The sequence below is a fragment of the Triplophysa dalaica genome, chromosome 2 (genome assembly GCF_015846415.1).
Source record: "Triplophysa dalaica isolate WHDGS20190420 chromosome 2, ASM1584641v1, whole genome shotgun sequence".
Classification (NCBI taxonomy): domain Eukaryota; kingdom Metazoa; phylum Chordata; class Actinopteri; order Cypriniformes; family Nemacheilidae; genus Triplophysa; species Triplophysa dalaica.
In genome coordinates, this window is record NC_079543.1 from 10,378,027 (window position 1) to 10,397,544 (window position 19,518).

At 38.6% G+C, this 19,518-nt stretch overlaps 1 protein-coding gene across 1 annotated transcript; it reads right to left on the reverse strand.

The window, feature by feature from the left end:
* Positions 1 to 10,035: 10,035 nt before the first annotated feature.
* Positions 10,036 to 19,193, reverse strand: vwa10.1 (von Willebrand factor A domain containing 10, tandem duplicate 1). The gene is made up of 16 exons (XM_056734308.1): positions 19,132 to 19,193; positions 18,931 to 19,047; positions 18,047 to 18,259; positions 17,128 to 17,412; positions 16,499 to 16,592; positions 14,284 to 14,412; positions 13,990 to 14,173; positions 13,637 to 13,806; positions 13,297 to 13,406; positions 12,951 to 13,067; positions 12,644 to 12,853; positions 11,580 to 11,712; positions 11,293 to 11,445; positions 11,092 to 11,187; positions 10,728 to 10,987; positions 10,036 to 10,572 (listed from the first exon to the last, which is right to left on the reverse strand). Exons 3-16 carry the CDS (start codon positions 18,242 to 18,244, stop codon positions 10,201 to 10,203), a joined length of 2,511 nt encoding a protein of 836 aa, XP_056590286.1. The 5' UTR covers positions 18,245 to 18,259; positions 18,931 to 19,047; positions 19,132 to 19,193; the 3' UTR covers positions 10,036 to 10,200.
* Between the last annotated feature and the right edge of the window lie 325 nt (positions 19,194 to 19,518).

Here is a 19,518-nt window from a genome sequence, read left to right on the forward strand (position 1 = left end):
GCCATTCAGCAATAGAAATCAACAACATACCTCACTGTGCTTCTTCACTTACATTGACCCCATCAGTATTCAGATGGACTCTAGTTGTATGCTCTATGTAACTGCGTATGAGCAGTACCAATACACAAATATAACTTACACTTGTAAGCAAAGATAAATTATGAATATGTTGAGTTTAATCACGTTCTATAATCCAGAGTTGTCATTGCTTTTTAAGCAAGCATTTAAGTTCCACACATTTGTATTTATTTTATTCCAACCCAATTTGGACTTGTTACTGTGTAAACTGAAAAATGTAAGTTCCCTTTCTGTCGGTCTCTTGACATTGTGTCGGGAACGACAGAAGGGGTTCGCCCTTGAGAACCAATAAACTCTGACTACTATAGAAAAGGCCAAAGAAAGGCCAAATTTCATTTACCTTTTGTTCTTCAGAGCCATCGCTCATGATTACAACTCAGGAATTGATCCACGACTACACTGCTGGATCAACGACGTGTTGCAGCGGATCGTCCCTACCTGCAGTGACCTTCCCCTGGGCGTCTCGGCGGTTCCAGTGGTGTCAGAGAATTGTCCAAAAAGTCCTTTTCAGGACTGAGCACTCTACAGCGCGGGGATGGACACAATCACTGCATTAGGTGTCTGGGCGTCCAGCACGCTGAAGCAGCTTTCATTGACACATCTTGCCCGCACTGCGGGCAGATGGTCATTCAGAAGTTGCAGTCACGGGTGGCTGTCTTCATCCGGGAACCAGCCACCATTTCGTCTGCTACCTTGGCCATGACGTCGTTGGCTAAAGCCCAGACCCCTCCTGTGTTAGCAGCGTTTGTGATGTGCCTACCCCCTGTGCCATTTTTCCCGGAGGTGCATGAGGAGCTGTGTAAGACTTGGAGCGCGGCAATCACGGGTCGCTCCTGTCAAACCAGCTCCAGCTCTCTCACTTCCCTTGCAGTGGCGGCTGTTGATCTTTTAAAGAGGGGAAGCTCATTTTCGGCCTAAATCATAAAATTTTTCCATTTATATGTAAATTCTGCCCTACGTTCCTTTTCAGGAAAATGCTCCGTAACACTGTCGTACCAACTAGGCGTCTTTTCCAGTGACTTGACCAGTGTCCTCTCAATGGCCAGCAGAGCTAGGCTGCTTAAACGGCCTTGGGCCATTGTGTTATCGTTTGTTCATTAATTCATATAGTTCATATAGAAAATGAGCTTCCCCTCTTTAAAAGATCAGCAGCAACGGGAGGAAATGTGGGAATTTTGTTAAACTGAAACAACCCACATAGCAGACAGACTCGGCCCGAATGTGGCCTCAGAATGGCACTGCTGGCGCACTGCTGGCACTGGCATGCAACAAGTCAGCCGAGTGTGGGCCATGTGCGGCATTGATGGTACTGGATCCATGACGGCAAACAATAATTGGGCCGATTGTGGATGGAGGTGTTGGACCAATTGTTGATATTAGGTCTGTGGCCCAGATCAGTCTAGCGATTGTAGGCCACATTTGACATTGTGTAATTCACAATTATTGCACGGTTACATTTAAACATGTTTTACCTTGTACATTTTGGCAACAGGTTACAGGCAGATTTGGTTAACTCCGCTCAGCCTGTTCTACTAAAATGTTGAAATATCAAGTAAAGCAGCACTCTGTCTATTAAAAGTACTTCAGGCTGATTCTTTTTTAAAGTAACCTGGCCTTAAAAAACACTTGCACATATTTTTGTCTATTTAATGCTTTGTCATACAACTAATTATTTTCGTAGGTTACATAGATTGTGGTTTTAATAGAAAAGGCTATTGGTTCATGATGGTATTTTAATGGAAACCTTAAGATTTTTTTTAGGTTCTATTGTTTTTCAGCAGGGAACAAGCTTGCAGTATAGCAGTGTGCTGAGCTATATTTAAGGTATCAGTTACAGAATAGGTTAATAAGGTATCAGTGAAGTGAAATATCATAATCAAAATAATTTCAAAATGAGTTAACGATTTAAATAAAAAGTTTTTATTATGTTTTCACATTTTATTGTACTTTTTAGTTTTATTGCCTAAATCAAAATAAACCAACACTTGAAAATAAATCTAATTTTGGAGCAAATATATAAATAGCAAATATATAAGTATATTTGTGAAATACACATAACAATGAATAATACGCCCACAAAAATATGTTTAATAGCAAAAAAAAATTTACTTTGTATAACAAACATTGAGCCAATAAAATAATATGCTAACACAATGTAAACACAAACTGCAAGACTTTGAAAAGGTAAAAGTGATGTTGTGAAAGACAAATAGAAAACAGCAGCTCATGACAAAACATTCAATTTATTGATAGACATGTGTGACTTTAAATTCAAACTCCACAAACTGTCACAGGTTCTCGGTTTAGCTTAATGAAATGGTAGTAGTCAGTCTTTCAGGGAACATCAAAGTCAGTGTAATGAACTGTAGGCCAACATCTGAGCTCTTGATATCTTCAGCTGGGTCTCACAGAAAAAAAAAGACCTGCAAGAAAAATCAAACAATTCATACCCATTACAAATCCATTCACTCACAAACTCATGTGGCAATAATATTCAATTTATTGTACAACAACACAACAATTCTCTTTGTAAAATATTCCACCTGAATAAAATATCCAATCAGTGTGTATGGAACAAAACTGAACAACTAGTTGTTGATGACATCACGGTACACACATTGGGACATCTGTTAACATAAGCTTCTAATAATTTGAATTCCAATAGTTCCTGTAGTCACATATTGTTTTTCAGCAGCCATGTTAACAGATTAGAACATTTATACACAGCACATGTGCTAAAAAAACTTTTGAAACACACAACCGTGTCAGAGGGTTGTTGGCCAAACAACATTAGCATTTGAAGGATTTTTAATATCTTCCTCACCTACAGTGGTACAGGAAAAGCACGGCATGCAAAGCAAGTGCACCAGAACACTCTGATAAAGGGGATGTTCAGACACAACCTGAAACCATTAAAGATTAGATAAGAACAATAATGTTTTTTACATTCAATCACAGTCAGAAATTATAAGAATTCAACAACACTCAAAAGACATATGTTAAGCACAACAGTGACTGCCTCCGTTTATAGCAGTCTGTACATTTAATTACAGTGAATATAAAGTTCAACTAATGAACGCTTAAATAACTTTCAGATCTAGATATAACATACTGTGTACATCATTTGTCTCTGTTCTAATTATTTTTTGTTCTTATTTCATTACTTACTTTTTGCTGCTTTTTAACAAATAAACGTTTTATTTACATATATGAGCTCATGTGTTGTTGTAAGTTTTAGTAAGATTTAGTAATTGTTTGCTATTTGCTGTAATAAACCATCGCATCTACCTCGAGCATTGAAATAGCCAAACGCCTATCTTAAATTATGCTTTACACTTTATCGATGCTGCATGTGGCCTTTCAAGATTTTCCACATCAGACAGACCATGTGCTATCACGACAATAAATTACAAGATTATAATGCAAGAACGTTTCAAAACCCAGAACAGTATAAGAACAACAAGTTGGTTCTTATTTTATATTTTAGTATAAGGAACTGTGTAAACTCAAAACACATTGCTTACCTCAGACGAATCGGTGGCGGTTGGCAATTAAATCAAATGTGCAGTCTATGCGCGTGCGCAGAACTCCGACTCCTCCCACCAAGTTTTCAACCAGTTTGCATCTGGATCAGTTCATCCATTGGCTGGTTAATTGTTTTGGCGCGATTTACATGATCACGACAGCTTCTCGCGTCATCTGATTGGTTGATTTGAGTCAGGTTCACGGGATACTTTGGATTCGAAAACTATATTCCCGCCCAGGATTCTTCTCGTCTCTTCTTCAACGGCTGTTTTTAGGTAAGTGTGGTCGGTGCTGTTGTTGTTAATTGGAACAATTTTCTTAAACGAGTAATTTTATCTGAATCCTCCATGTATTTTCAGAGCCAGAGTGTGTTATTTAGTGGGGTTTGAAGCAAAATTATTTGAGTAACGTAGGTTGACTGAGGATTTCTTAGAGGGTTTTGCATCTGATATTTTAATATGCAACAGGATCAATGTTTTTCTATTATTTATGCTTACAAATATTAAGATAATCAGCCTGCATAGGGGCATTTGGAACAACTAAATGTATTGATTTAAAACGTTTAACCTTTGTTTTACTATATAGTTTAAAAATGTATTACTTGTTTGTCAGGATTTATACAATATAATCATGATACATATTCATTTAAAAATGTATTCACATGAAATAACACATACAATAATTTCAAAATGTATCTGATTATAAATGTATAAATCTCTTAATTTGTAACTGCTCAAGTGTCTGCATGTTATATACAAGTGAATGGCACTCATTAATGTCCTTTATTGTTTTAGACATCACTAATTAGGGATCCTTAAACACATTATATTCTGGAATGGCTAAACTGTTAATGAAAATCTACTTCTTAGATAATATGAGCTTTAAAATTTGTTTCCATCTTTATGATATACATCTTTGACATGGGATTATTCACTTAATATTTGACCTAATTTTTGAATTAATTTGGCAGAAGTCCTCCAATCCACCATCAGCGAGACCGAACTCCTCCAGTCCAGCTACAGATAAGCTGCTGACCCATTTCAGAGGAGGAACATTGGCCATGACCCAAAAGGACCACTAAATCCTCAACTTTTTCTTGACACTTGTAAGTGTATATTTATATCTCTAAAAAATATCTTTAATAAATATGAGATTGTGTGCTTGGTTTTATATGGATTTTAATAAGTTTTCAATAAAAAACTTATTTGCAGCTCTTCTGCTTAATATCATCAATAATCAAGAGCACTGTGCTCTGTACTAATTGTGTATAAATTGCATTAATCCTTTTAAATTGTTTTTCTAAAACATGTGACCCTGCCTTTGAAAACCCAGCTGAAGTTGTTTTGGACCTAAAATCATAACATAATGTACATAACATTATGTGAAAATATAATGTTGATACATTAAATATTGACTGACTATGGCCATGTCAAAGATCTAAATCATATTGAAATGAATGACTGAAATCACACTTTGATACTCATTCTCTCAGAATTAGATTTCACAGACAGGGTCACAAATTGTAATGGACATTTAAAATGAAAGTTCTGTCTGATTTACTCACCCTCTAGTTGTTTCAAACATGTATAAATGTCTTTATTCGGTTGAACACAAAGAGAGATATTTTGGAATAATGTTAACAACTATCAGTTCTGAAGCACCGTAGTAGGAAAAACATTTCATTTTTTGGTTCTGTTGAACACAAAAGAAGATATTTTGAGTAATGTAGGAAAACAAACAGTTCTGGGGAACTTTTGATTACATTTTACATTTTTCCTACTATGTCAGTCAATGGTGCTTCAGAACAGCTGGTTGCTAACATTATTCCAAAATATCTCTCTTTCTGTTCAACAGAACAAAGAAATGTATACATGCTTGGAACAACTACAGGCGGATTAATCCCTCTAATTATTTCTTAAGATTAAATAATGCTGTTTATAGGTTATGTTCATTTTAATTTTTATCTAAAAAAGTACATTAGGGATTGTTTAAAGTATTTAAATAATATGAATAAAAAATTGTTACACCTTTTATTGCATTTACTTAATGTGCTTTATCCGTTATTTTATTTACACCATAGTTTCCACACTTAAACATTTTTTAAACGATGAACTGAATTTTTTTTTTTAAATTACCAAAACTATATTTAATAATTATGTATGTCTTTCAGCTGCGGTGAGAAAAATTCCCTAACAAAAAAAACGGTCATATCCAGAGATGGCTTCAGCTTGCTCCGGATTGGGATGGAGGAAGAAGAGAACGGCTGAAGAGAAAGGAGATGATAAATAGCTGTGCCTCTCATTTAGAGCCTCAATAGCTTATGCGTGCGAACACAGCAATACATTCATTTCCTTTTCATGTGCACACACGCAGTTATGTGTTATGTTGTTTATAAAGTTTAATTTTGTCTTTCTTTGGTTTATAACGTTTTCATTTAGTCCGTATTCAGTTTCATTTTTTCAAGTGTTAAGGTACTGTTCATTTAAAGTCTAAAGGTTTCCGTTTTACATAAAAATATGTTCAACACAATGTGTTCACTTTATTTTTATTTGTAAATAAAAAATGTTTATTGAAAAACAATTCAGGTATTGGAAGTTATTTTTTCAAATGATTTTGGCAATCATAGGCTGTACTATGGCTAAATTTGGGGGTCTCTTTTTAAAAGCCGGCATTGATCTGGTTTACTTCTGGCTACGATACGGCACCCAGTATTAAAACCTACTCTGGGCCAGTTCAGGGCCAGTTATGGCTTATTAATTGGCGGAGGCTCGGACCAGTTGCGGCCCATATCTGGTCATGGTCTGTAATTTGGATCTGGGCCACCCTAGGGCCGTCATTCAATGTTGTATGTGGGCCGAGGGAAAAGTATTGGTGTGGGCCGGAGCTGGGCCAACACAAAATTGTTATGTGGGAATGAATGTGGTGTGAAATTGTGTGAAATATACGATGAAGGTTGCAGCATTTTGTCTTTCGACTACACATGCAAAGTCCGCGATGGGACTGAGTTGGAAATGGAGACACAGAGTGATACGCGTCAAAATCTGAAGACCACGCCCACGCCCACACCAACCGTCTCTTTGCATTGCGAGAAGCTGCCGCCTCCTTGTCATTTATGATTTATAACAAAAAAAATATATCTAAAAGCTGATATGTGACAATGTGTATAGCAAACAAGCTAACAAGAAATACGTTTTTATAAGCTGTCGATCCCCAAAAAAGAGCGTTTTAGGACATAAAAGTGGATTAAAAATAGATGACAGACCCTCCAATCATCACGCAGACGCTCGGAATCCGGGCCAGCCCACTCCTCCATTCATCCCAGAGACGCTTAGCGTCCGTGGGCGGGACATAATCGCAGCATTATCCAATGACCGTCTTGTTTCTAAGCACTGAAAAAAACTGTTTAAAGCAGCCCCATTGAAGTCAATGGACGCTGGGCTTCAACAGAGTAATGCACTGTACGCTATGGGAATGAATGAGAAGGAAATCTTGTCAGCCGACCTAAGTAGCTGATTCTGAACGAAATTGTTTTCGTTCGAGATGAACGTGTTTAACGCATTTTTAGTTAATAAAATGTTAACATAATAGTACATATATTTGACCATTCATTTTTTGACAATTATAGGGGAAGCTGAGCTTCCCTTGCAGTCTTAAAGAAATTGCGTCTGTTCCCTTGATGGTGGGGCAGCCAAGGGCTATGTCGAAATCCCTCAGGTGGAGCGTGCGGTTGTGGTGCACCTGTGCCCGCAGACGGCTGCCACCTAGAGGAATCGACCTCGCCTTCCGTCCAAAGCCTGTAAGACTTCGGCATCTCTGGTGGCGAAGGCTTACAGTGCTGCGGGCCAGGCTGCCTCCTCTCTCCACTCCATGGCCATCCTGCAGGTCCACCAGGCCAAGGCATTGAGAGAGATCCACGAGGGTAAGGCCGACCCAGGTATAATGCAGGATCTCCGTGCCGTCACTGACCTCACTCTACGGGCAACCAAGGTGACGGCACGGGCCCTGGGTCGGATGATGTCCACACTAGTGGTCCAGGAGAGACACCTCAGGCTCAACCTTGCGAAGATGAGTGACATCCAAAAAGTCCGCTTTCTTGATGCACCCATCTCGCAGGGTGGGCTGTTTGGTGATACCGTCGAGAGCTTCGCACAGCAGTTCTCTGCGGTGAAGGAGCAGACGGAGGCTATAAGCCATATCCTACCGCGCCGCGACTCGGCCCCCCAGAGGCCTCCAAGTTCTCGTGCGACGTCTGCTTCCCAGCAGCCCAGGGCCCCATCAGGGCCTGGCGCCCACTTACTCACGAAGAGAGTTTCTGTTTCCCCTGGGTGTCCCTTCCAGCTGATCGCAAACACCACTGGACTGTGCCCGGCAACCCGCCAACCCGACCTCACGTCCTGGCAAGGCGTAGGGTCGTACACACGACAGCTGTCACCACTCTCAAACCGAGCTGTCCTACCAGGCAGGAAATAAGGCGGAGTCAACCTTCCTTCCGTGGGAATGTTGAAGCAGACCGTCCCCTCGGTCCCCCTGTCACAGTCCCTGGGAGCTTGAGAAAAGCTGCCCACACTGTCTCGGTGGCTAATGCGGACGGTCCGTCTTGGCTACTCGATCCAGTTCGCCAGAAACCCTCCAAAGTTTCAGGGCATCATCTCTCCCTCTCTCAGAGGCAGGGACGCTTCTGTACTTCGGGCAGAGGTCTCCACCCTTCTGGCGAAAAAGGCAATCAAGTCCATCCCTCATGTCCCTCAAGAACAAGATGTTCAGCGGGTTTTACATCCCGTACTTCATCGTTCCCAAAAAAGACCGTGGGTTGCGCCCCATTTTAGATCTGCGAACCCTGAACATGCCCCTTCACAAGAGGCGCATCCTGCGTGGCACACCGGCAGCAGGCACACCTGTATGTAGTCGATATCGCCACTCATCACGACTCAGTTGATGGAAAGTTTCTAGGGCAGCACGACCTGGTCACCAGGTTCCTAAGGGGCGCGAGGGGGCAGAATCCGCCTCGTCTCCGCTCCGCTCTGGAACCCCCTGACCACCACACTGGAAGGTTACAGTTTTGCGAAAGCTTCGAGATGACACGCCCAGGCCTGTTACCGTTGCTTCGCTAGAGATTGTGATGCGATTCAGCGTTGTGCCGTTTTCCATGGGCAACCCCATCAGTCGTTCTCGACACAACGTCGAGAGACCGACAGAAAGGGAACGTCTTGGTTACGTCTGTAACCTCAGTTCCCTGATGGAGGGAACGAGACGTTGTGTCTTTTATGCCACAAAACGTATCATATTCTGCTGCAGTCGTGAGAGGCTCTCAGGCTCTTCAGAACAAAAGGTAAATTAATTTTCATTCGCCAAATTTCATTGGCATTTTCTATAGTAGTCAGAGTTGATTGGTCCTCAAGGGCGAACCCCATCTGTCGTTCTCGACACAACATCTCGTTCCCTCCATCAGGGAACTGAGGTTACAGACGTAACCAAGATGTTATAAGTGTGGGGGGAAACAAGTAACGATGAAGATTCTGAAGTATGTAAAACAGTTTTAAAAGAAAATAAACTTGACTTGCTGGCAAAACTTAAAAATAATTCCTGGGGCATGGCTCGAAAGCTTCACCGCCATGCACGATCACTTAAAAAAGTCATACTACACTTCCTCAATAAGCCGCTAAGTTTTATACCTCATAAATGGGTCTACGACAAACAGTGCAGTGTAGTATGAGATATACACCGAATCTTTGTCCAGAAAAAGCTAAATGCACAAAAAGAAAATGCACAAGTACAAACCAAGTATGCTTAGAAGTGAAAATATTAGGTACAAGTATTGGCCAAATATACCTAAACTTTTCACTCAGTAAAATCAAGTACACTTAAGAGTAAATTTAAGTATATTCCTAAGAAGTACATAAGAAATAGACTGAAAGTATGCTTTCCTATTTTAAGTTTGAAAGAAGTATACTTATAGCACACTTGAATAAACCTCTTTTTGATAAGGGCATTTATTTACTTGAAAAATATATGGAATGTCGGCACAACAAACCTCCAAAACTGTCAAACTGTTGCTTAAGACTCATAAAGTGTTTTGATCAAACTCTAAGATTAAGGACACTTAATTACAATGAATTGGTTGCAGATGCTGAGGAAGCGTTCTTAATGTTTTGACGATGATAAAGATGAAATGTGAAGGCATTAGCAGTGGTCATCAAGATTCACGACTAGTAAATGTCCATATTGCTATCTTGAGATGGTTGCAGTTCATTCTCTGTCAACTTGAGGTTAAAGGAATGCATATTTTTGGAATAATTAATAATAATAAATAATGTGACTCAAAGGAGGGAACTTTTAATACTTTTATTTCACAGCATACTTACTAAAATCTGAATGTGTATTTAATTATTATACAGCATAAGCATTATCAAAGGCATTGTTGAGATTCGAAAAGCAAAAACACACATATTTGTATTAAAGAATGCTTATATATAAATGAGTAATATATAAGAGTTTCTGCTGCAGTATGATAGTATTTCCAGGCTGCTACTATCCTACAACCTACAACAGATCTAGAATAATGTACAGAACACATTTTCAGCATTTTGATACTACTCATCACATAAAAAGAGACAGAAATAATCCAAAGAGAGACAGACACATGGAGAAGGAGTACAAGCCACTAAACCTTCCTCTTGCAGCTGAGACAGTGAGTCGCAGTGTGGCATAATTTAGATCAGTGGACCCTGGAGCTTCTGCCTCAATGGTGAGGGTGACATCAGTCCCAGACTTTGTGATGGAGGGCACGGTCAGGGTTGCGGTTCCCTGAGCACTTCTCCCTGACTCCACATTCAGGGAGCTGGGGACAGACACGCTGAAGCCGTTGCTAGTCCTGGCTCGGATAGTGTAGTTACCTGCTGTGGCATTAGTAGACACTGTAAAGTTGAAACTGAAAGGAACTCCAGGCGTTGTAGTGTTCTGTATTGGGGCCTTTCGAGAAAGAGATACAAGTTAACAAAATATATAACACAGTGATACTGATTTTTGAAACTTGAAATGTCAAAATCGTACACATTGTGCCTTTAACCGCTTTGAACAATGCAGTTGTTTGTGTAATGACCCTCTGTCAATGTTTTTAACATTACCTTAACAGTTATTCTAGATCCTTTACGATGATTAGATGACTGCCTCTGGAATCGGTTAGATGAGTTATTCAACAGCCCTTTAAGCCGAAGCCCAAATGTCCCCTCAGGGATTCTGTTAAGACTAACTAGGTAGTCTGTCCCGCCTACTGATTTGACGGATCCTTTGACAAAATTAGATTCTGAAGCATCAACTAGAAGCACATCAGTCACTGTGACCGATTCACCCCCAGTCACAGAGAGAAACAAGGTGGCGTTCTGACCTGATCAACAAATCAGAGTGGTTTAAAAATGGTGCAAAGGCATTCGAAAACTATACTACACATTTTGTATACTTCATTTTTTTATGAATACAACGGTATTGTACCAATAGAAGGGCGAGTGAAAATTTGTCCCCATGAGTCTGAATGACCTTCCTGACTTATCTCCACAAAGTACGAGAGGATGTTCACAGAACTCTGACCTGAACGATTTAACAATATTCCGGATTAAGGAATGTTTATTTCAATTACTTTTTATCAAACAGACAAGTTAAAAGATACAGGATAGAAAATATTCAACTTTATACCAATGACTCTCAGAGTGTAGGAACTTGTTGAGTTAATATCGATGCTCCATTCCCCTGTCTGGCTGTTAGACTTGAGTTTGATTTTCTTTAGATTCCCCACAGTCTGGATAATACCTAGAGAGCCATCTGTCACTGAATCTGACTGAGACACACCTGACAGGAATAAAAATCAAAGGACATTTGAGTATATCCTATTATAAACCATCATAGCATAGAGGTCTTCAACAGGTAGCCCAAAGAGCTACCTTGAAGTTAGGAGAGTTCTGGGAGTTACATGCTGGTCATACCTGTGGGGCTGTAGAGGGTAAAAACAAGAGAAGAACCAGTGATATATACCGTCACACTGGACAGAGATGTATCTAATGGGAAAGAAAAGTTTCCTGCACTCCCTGCACTCCTGGCCACTTGAAGAACTGTGACCTTCAAGAAAAAACAGGGACCACTTATAACTTACGTTTCCCAAACAAAACAATCTATTGCAAAACATCTACAATATAATCAGCAATATACTGGTCTGTGTTTCCCGAAACCTTCTTATCGCTTACCCGTTCTTAAGGTATACCTTAAGCTGTACCTTATCGTTAATATGTGTTTCCCGAAACGTTCTTAGTTAAGAAATGCCTACCTTCTGTAAGTCATACTTTCAAACAGTAGCGGTAAAGCTAAATCAGAAAGGTGCTGTCCGTGGAGCATTTTCGTACATTTAATCCGTGAAAAACTTGCTTCAATTTATCCTACAATTATAATTATAGAAAAGTTAACCTGCCATGGCAGCAAATTCAGCAGTTTTTGGATTTTGTTGGTCTTACTTTGTCAAGACAAACACAAAATGTGTTTTTCCTGCTATAACTTTTTATTATATTCTGTGTCTTTGCTTTCATTGAGTAAATAAAAAGCACTCTAGCAACATATATTATTATTAAATAAAATTAGGGGTTCCCAAACACGGGTGTAATCAAAGCTGTGCTATCTAATGGCACACCTTTTACAAAAAGAAAATAGAGATAAGCACACATTCACTTCCTTTCTTTTTTCTTTTCATGAATTAATAAGTTTAATTGCAATATCAAAATAGTGGGGTTCTCAAGTCACTGGCACTGTTATTTTGGGGGTGAAAAGTTTGGGAACCCCTAAGGTATAGCTTGGGAAACATGCTTAGAAAAGGTCTAGTAGTAAAGGTGGACCTTTAGAGTCTTTGTAGCGCGCTTAGAGACAACGTTATCGGGATACGCAGCCCTTAGAATATAAGATTGATAACATAATGCAAATGGCCATAAAATACATGTCTCATATTTACATACAATGGTAATGCTTGAAATACTTTTAATATAGCAAGATTGTGAAAACATACCAGACCAGAGGCAAATGTATCTGTAATGGCTGTAGAGGCCTCAGACAGCGTTGTTTTTGTGACTTCTAAAGTTTGTCCACCAGAGACTTGAGTCAGGTCTTTGTACAACTGTATTTCTGACTGAGACATGGGCCTTGATGAAGAACTCTGAGAGTCGGAGACCTCCCTTTTCCTACGCGATGAGACGGAGCTTGTCAACAGGAATGTGACCTAGATAGGGTATGAGAAAAAGACGGACAGGTATATAAAAGAAACACCATTTTACATGCTGTAACATAAAGAAAATAAATCTTATGCAGGAACTCACTGTAGATGCAGTGCTTTCTATCATGGCTTCAACCGCGCTTTTTAATGCGGAGTCCTTTGCTGAAGCATCAGTGAAAACAAAAATGTCTGATGATGGGGGAGCTCTTGTTAATGCCACCTGGAGAAAAATAAATAATAATGCAGAAAACACCTTTTAATATTTTACAGTCGTGCTCTATTATTAACATCAAAGCGCCACCAGGTTGCTGTATGCACCAGGTTTTCTCCCAAAACAAAATATTCATAAGATGATCATATGTTTAAACTAATGTTTCGTCCTTAGTTTAGGAGAGTGCCGATTTCATATAATAAAATGAACATAATAAATGTACGGTGCAGACACACACCAGCAGCCCTGACAAACACATTTCAGGGAAGTCTCCTCCACCAGATGATGAAAGAGAATTGATTTGCTGTTTGAAATTGTCAATATCCCCTGTCCTTGTCAGTCCAACATCTGTAAATATATGATAAATATGATAAACATGTCACTATACAGAGCTGTACGTCTACATATCTTAGCCAGATTTATGCATCATATAAAGAACAACTGAAAGAGAGACTGCCAAAACTTAGTGAGCAAAACCACTTCAGACAAACCCGGTTTCTGCCAGCTAGGGTTTCTGAGGATGTGAGACTTATATTATTAGAAAACTAAGATTAAGCTTTTAACCACAATATGCCTACCTGCATCATTAAATGTAATTAGCATGTATTCTGTAGGTTCCACTGCTGTTCCTGTTCTGCTGTCTATAATATTGATGGACACTTTCTTGACTTCTGCAATTTCGTCAGACATACTGCCTGTTGTGTCAATCACAAAGACCAGCGCTGATATCTGAGTGAGACCCAGAAGTCTGAAGGGGATATAAGAGGGCAGAGGCAGAAGAAGAAACTTAGGTCAGAATGAACAGGGAAGGAGATCTTAAAGTTATAACAGAGATATTTAGTGAGTTTAAAAAACATAATAATATAGCACATGAACACAGGCTGCTTTAATGGTACTTTTTGCTTTCATAAAGCAATAAACTGTAGCATACCGAAGAAAGGCTGTTTGGTTCACGGCCTGCCGTATGTCTTCTAGAAGTTCCATGGTAGCGTCGATGGCCATGTATGCAGCACGTGGGTGAAGGAAGCCGTGATCAGAGTCGACATCATCCTTATTAATACCTCCAGTGGGGTCTTTCAAGCTGGTCGCATCAAACCCACCATGGCTACATTTGCCTGAAAGATATTTGTATTAAAAACACGTATTGTTCATTTACACAAGACAAGGTCAATAAATGGTTTGAATGTCAAACAACTTAATAGTTCCAATGGTAATGCTTCCCTACCTGCAGGTTTTTTGGGGAATACAAGGCTGAAATATCCAGAAGTTAATATCTTGTTCTTCTGGATCTCTGGCAGAATGTTATCAGTGCAATCGTCGTTGACACAGCTTTTGCATGTTGCTGTTTTGGAGTCTATAGAAAGACAAACATTTCGTAAGTGTGGGCAAGTTATCAAAATTTAAAGTGGAAAATGTAATGGCTATTTTAACCCTATTCAGATGGGATTTGTTTTAAATGAGGAAATTATTCAGAACCTCTCCTTCCGAATCAACAGTCTAAGTTGCTGTTTCATATTTAGTGTGATAAGCAGATGTTGTTTAAACCAAAATACTTGCTGCCGTATGCAGGCTTAAGGAATTAAAGTTATTTCAAGCTCTGTAGTAAAGAATATGAGTAGTTGACAAATACACCATTCATGTGTACTATGCTATGACACAGTAAAAAAAAAAGAATATATATTTTTTTATATTATTAATATTACAGTTTGTTTTCAATGTATTTGCTGTTACACATAACTGTCATGGTTCCACTATCATGTCATGTTTTATTCTTGTCTCAAGTGGAGCCATGGCATTGCCTGATGGTTTTGTGTGGGGAGAGATGTTTTTGACAATGACGGTCTTCCATACTCTCCCCGAGTCGCGTGATCATTCCTACCCTCCTGTTTCCTAGTTTCTGTTAATTACCTTGCCTATAAAGAGTCCTCATGTTTCTTTGTCTCGTTGCTCGTGCATTGTTTGATACTTGCTGTTCCTGTTTGATGTTTGCTGTTCCTGTTTGATGTTTGATGTTTGATGTTTGATGTTTGATGTTTGATGTTTGATGTTTGATGTTTGATGTTTGATGTTTGATGTTTGGTGTTTGATGTTTGATGTTTGATGTTTGATGTTTGATGTTTGATGTTTGATGTTTGCTGTTTGCTGTTTGCTGTTCCTGTTTGATGTTTGCTGTTCCTGTTTGATGTTTGCTGTTCCTGTTTGATGTTTGCTGTTCCTGTTTGAGGTTTGCTGTTCCTGTTTGAGGTTTGCTGTTCCTGTTTGAGGTTTGCTGTTCCTGTTTGAGGTTTGCTGTTCCTGTTTGAGGTTTGCTGTTCCTGTTTGAGGTTTGCTGTTCCTGTTTGAGGTTTGCTGTTCCTGTTTGAGGTTTGCTGTTCCTGTTTGAGGTTTGCTGTTCCTGTTTGAGGTTTGCTGTTCCTGTTTGAGGTTTGCTGTTCCTGTTTGAGGTTTGCTGTTCCTGTTTGAGGTTTGCTGTTCCTGTTTGAGGTTTGCTGTTCCTGTTTGAGGTTTGCTGTTCCTGTTTGAGGTTTGCTGTTCCTGTTTGAGGTTTGCTGTTCCTGTTTGAGGTTTGCTGTTCCTGTTTGAGGTTTGCTGTTCCTGTTTGAGGTTTGCTGTTCCTGTTTGAGGTTTGCTGTTCCTGTTTGAGGTTTGCTGTTCCTGTTTGAGGTTTGCTGTCCTGTTTGAGGTTTGCTGTCCTGTTTGAGGTTTGCTGTCCCAAGTCATTGTTCCTGTTCCCTATTTCCACGTGTCTTAGTAAGTGTCAGTTTAGCGTTTGTTCCCAGTGTTTGTTTTGTAGTCTTAGTTAGTCAGTGTTAATTGTTAAGTTTATATTTCCCTGTATTGTTTTACCCCATCGTGGGTTTTTGTTTTGCTTGTTTTGTCAGTGTTTATGTTTAATAAATCCTTGTTCCATCAATACCGTCTGTGTCTGCCTGCAATTGGGTTCTCACGCCATGTCTCAAAGAGAGATTCATGACACATAACGGTATATTTGTCATCTACCCTGTGTCTCTGAGCGCTGATATGGAAATGTATTGTACAAACATTCTAAAACAATTTATTAATTTCAAACCATGGTTGGGTGGGTCAAAAAGCGACAAAACTTAAACAGTGGGTTATAAATGAACTAACGCTGTATGTATCATATAATCCATGGAATTCAACTACAAGCACAAAATCTTGTCGATCGGTCTGCACTGCACAACGTCTAACACAACTATTTTTATCAGTAGCTGATGAAGCCAAAACAAAGATTGTAGACACAACCATCTCAGTGAATTTTTACAAACAACCCTTTTCCAAATTGACTCAACACTAAACATTTCAGATATCCAAAGTATCAACTAAATTCCATCTGAATAGGTGTTAAAGTGACAGGTGTTATGTTAATGCAACACAGGAAATAATTGTATGATAAGTGAAATACACAGAAACTACTTTACCTGCTGTTTTTGCGAGAGGAATGTCCGGTTTGATCAAGTCGCTATAGGGTCCAGCGTATCCCAGTTCCACCCAGTTACTGTGGCTATAGAAATCCTGGGGACAAAAATAAATACATTTGCTAAAGTAATCTTAGTATCCTACAATCAATTATTATCAATTTAATTTTGGTATACGAATGATATCCATTCTCATAAAAATATCATGATATATTCTTGTTAGAATATGTTCTAATTCTAACAATCAGTGCTCTATTATTAAAATATTTTTTGTGTTGGTGGTTAGTCCTGCAATATGCAGTTTACACAAAATGTAGAATACATTTATGTGATTATAATATGCATAACTACCATTTATTAAAAACAGAAAAAATAAAAAGCGTAAAATATAATGTTACATTAAATATTGTTATATGCATTTATTTGTTTTGTGGTGAACAAAAATAAAGAAAATATATACATTTTCAGCAGAGAATGATATATATATAAACTCAGGATAAACCAGATGGTCCATAAGGTCGTCCCGCAAAAGAAAGAGATTATTCCATACACACGGTAATACACAAAATTTTGTTTTAAATGGAACTTTGTACAACAATATTGATTACATATGATTTTTAGTAATAACATACCTGTAAAGAATGGGTGACAGTCCCCAAGTTTATTCGGGCAGCCATGTAATCTCCCTCTTTCAGATTGATTTTAACTTTGGCTATGCCCTGAGTGATGAGGTCCCGTCCCTCCCTGAAAGCCTCATTATCAAAATGATGTGCATTACTGAATTGTTTTCTATCCACAGCTATGTTGTTGAGGGAAATTTGAACTATAGCCAACTTAAAATTTGTTGCTTTTAAGAGGGCAGAATTTGAGCTTGAGCAAGCTTTTTGGACAGTAGCAACAGTTAGTTTGCTGTTGGCCTGGAAGTGAAGAAAGTGAAAAAAGTTCTAATTACCAGAACTTCAAACAGATAATTTGCACCTAAAATACCAGGTTTTCAATGAATGAAAGAGAAATTCATTAAAAATGGTACTTGTGTTGCATTTAGTGTTAAACTCATGTTCACAGTAATGTAATGTAGACTGTCCTTTGTTCAAAACCGTTTAGCTTTGTTTCTCTTTGTATGAGAAGTATACAATTATGTTAAAATCAATAATTCAACATGTCCGAGAAAAATGTGGATTGCTACTAAGTGTGATCAATATGAATCTTACAAAATCAAAATGAAACGGATAATTTACACAATGATCACTATGATTTACATATGCTTACAAAAGGCAGAAAACAACCTCTAAAATGAACGTTCTTGGTTAAACACTTGTCATAAATGGAGTTTAATTTTTTTGAAAAACAGCATTCTAAGGCTCCACCTTTTTGAAGAGTTTAGCTCCAACCATAATCAAATGCAACTGAACCAGTGAATCAAGATCAGAAGCATGCTTTAATTTACACAGTGTGTTGGATTGTAACTAAACTCTGTACAGGACCGTGACTCTCCGTAGCAGGGTTTTACATTTGGCTTATTGTTTCATTCTCATACAATAATTATCTTACAGGAAGTGTAAAGTCTTTTCCCTGGGCAGTGGCCATGTCACGGCACACTGCTGCCACCTTGGTGATGATGGCGGTCTCTGTGATTTCTTGATGATTCAGGGAGGCATCAGAGGGAAAGATTTTGAATGCAACAGCCTTGGGGGGTTTAAAGTCGGCACCCCAGAGAAGAATTACAGCCACTGCAACCAGTGAAATCATGACTGTTCACAATAACTGTAAAAAAAATAGAAAATAAGATACGTTTCTTACACCTTCAGAATCAAACAACCATTACAAAACATTCAAAAATGTGTAATAATGTCTTAAACCTGCAAATAATATCCACCAATTGTGTGACCAGTGCCAAGTTTTCTCTGCAATCTAGCACAACATGCTTTATTCAGTAAATTCAGTCTCTTTGAGGTTTAACTCAACTGATTACACTTATTAAAGGCATCCTTTTTATGATTGAACCATTTTGAGTCTCATAGTAAAAAATAGTTGATGCTGAATCAAGCATTTTATTGAATAAGGTTGAAAGTCTGCAGAGTTTAGTTCCAACCTTTAAACAGACACATCTGAACCAGCTAGTCAAGACTTTTGGTTTACTTAAACATTACGGCATTTGCGAGTGCAGAATGTGGTCAAGAGAACAAATAGCCCTGCTACTGTTGGTACTACTATCAATGCAAACCTTAATCTAGCAGACGGAAGACATTCTAGCAGAAATATGTTTTACTAAACTAAACCTTAAACTAAACATGTAAGCCAGGGAGATTTCTAAGAAAAAGATTACATGTAAACTGTCTAGAAAATGATCTCTGATTTACTTACATTTACTAACACAGTTATAGTGGTGTAACACATCACTTAAAAAAGGAAACACAAAAAACAAATGTCATTACCTTGGATCAGATCTTGTAGTAAAGCCTATCTGCAGCCTCTGTCACAATTTATACTCCTTTACAAGTGATAAATATCAGCGTCATGCAGTGATCTTGATCTGGCAGGCTTATATCACACTAAATGATCAGAATCCAGGAATGAGACCAGTTTCTCTTTTTATTTAAAACTAAATTTAAATCACCAGTGTGTCATTTACTTACAAGTAAATCCACTGTGGCTGTATATGATCCAGAAAACTTTTTGCAAAAAGGACGTACTAAACAAGAGCATAAATTAACAAAAGTAAAAGAGAAAGTAAAAATGTTTTCAATAAAGCTAACAAGATGCTACATACCTTTTGCAAATACAGACCAGCCTATATTGTGGGCAGGAATTTCTAGATGTCACACTGGTCCATCCGTCACTTTTGTATTCAAAAACACAAAGAGAAAAATCGAGACCAGGGGTGCTCAAACCTGGAGGTTCACATTCCTTTAGATCTCCAACCACACTGTATAAAGATCAACCGTTACATTTTGAAACTGCAAACAGGTTTATTAAAACTGCATTGTCATCTGAATATATTTTTAGATTAGAATTCTTGCTCC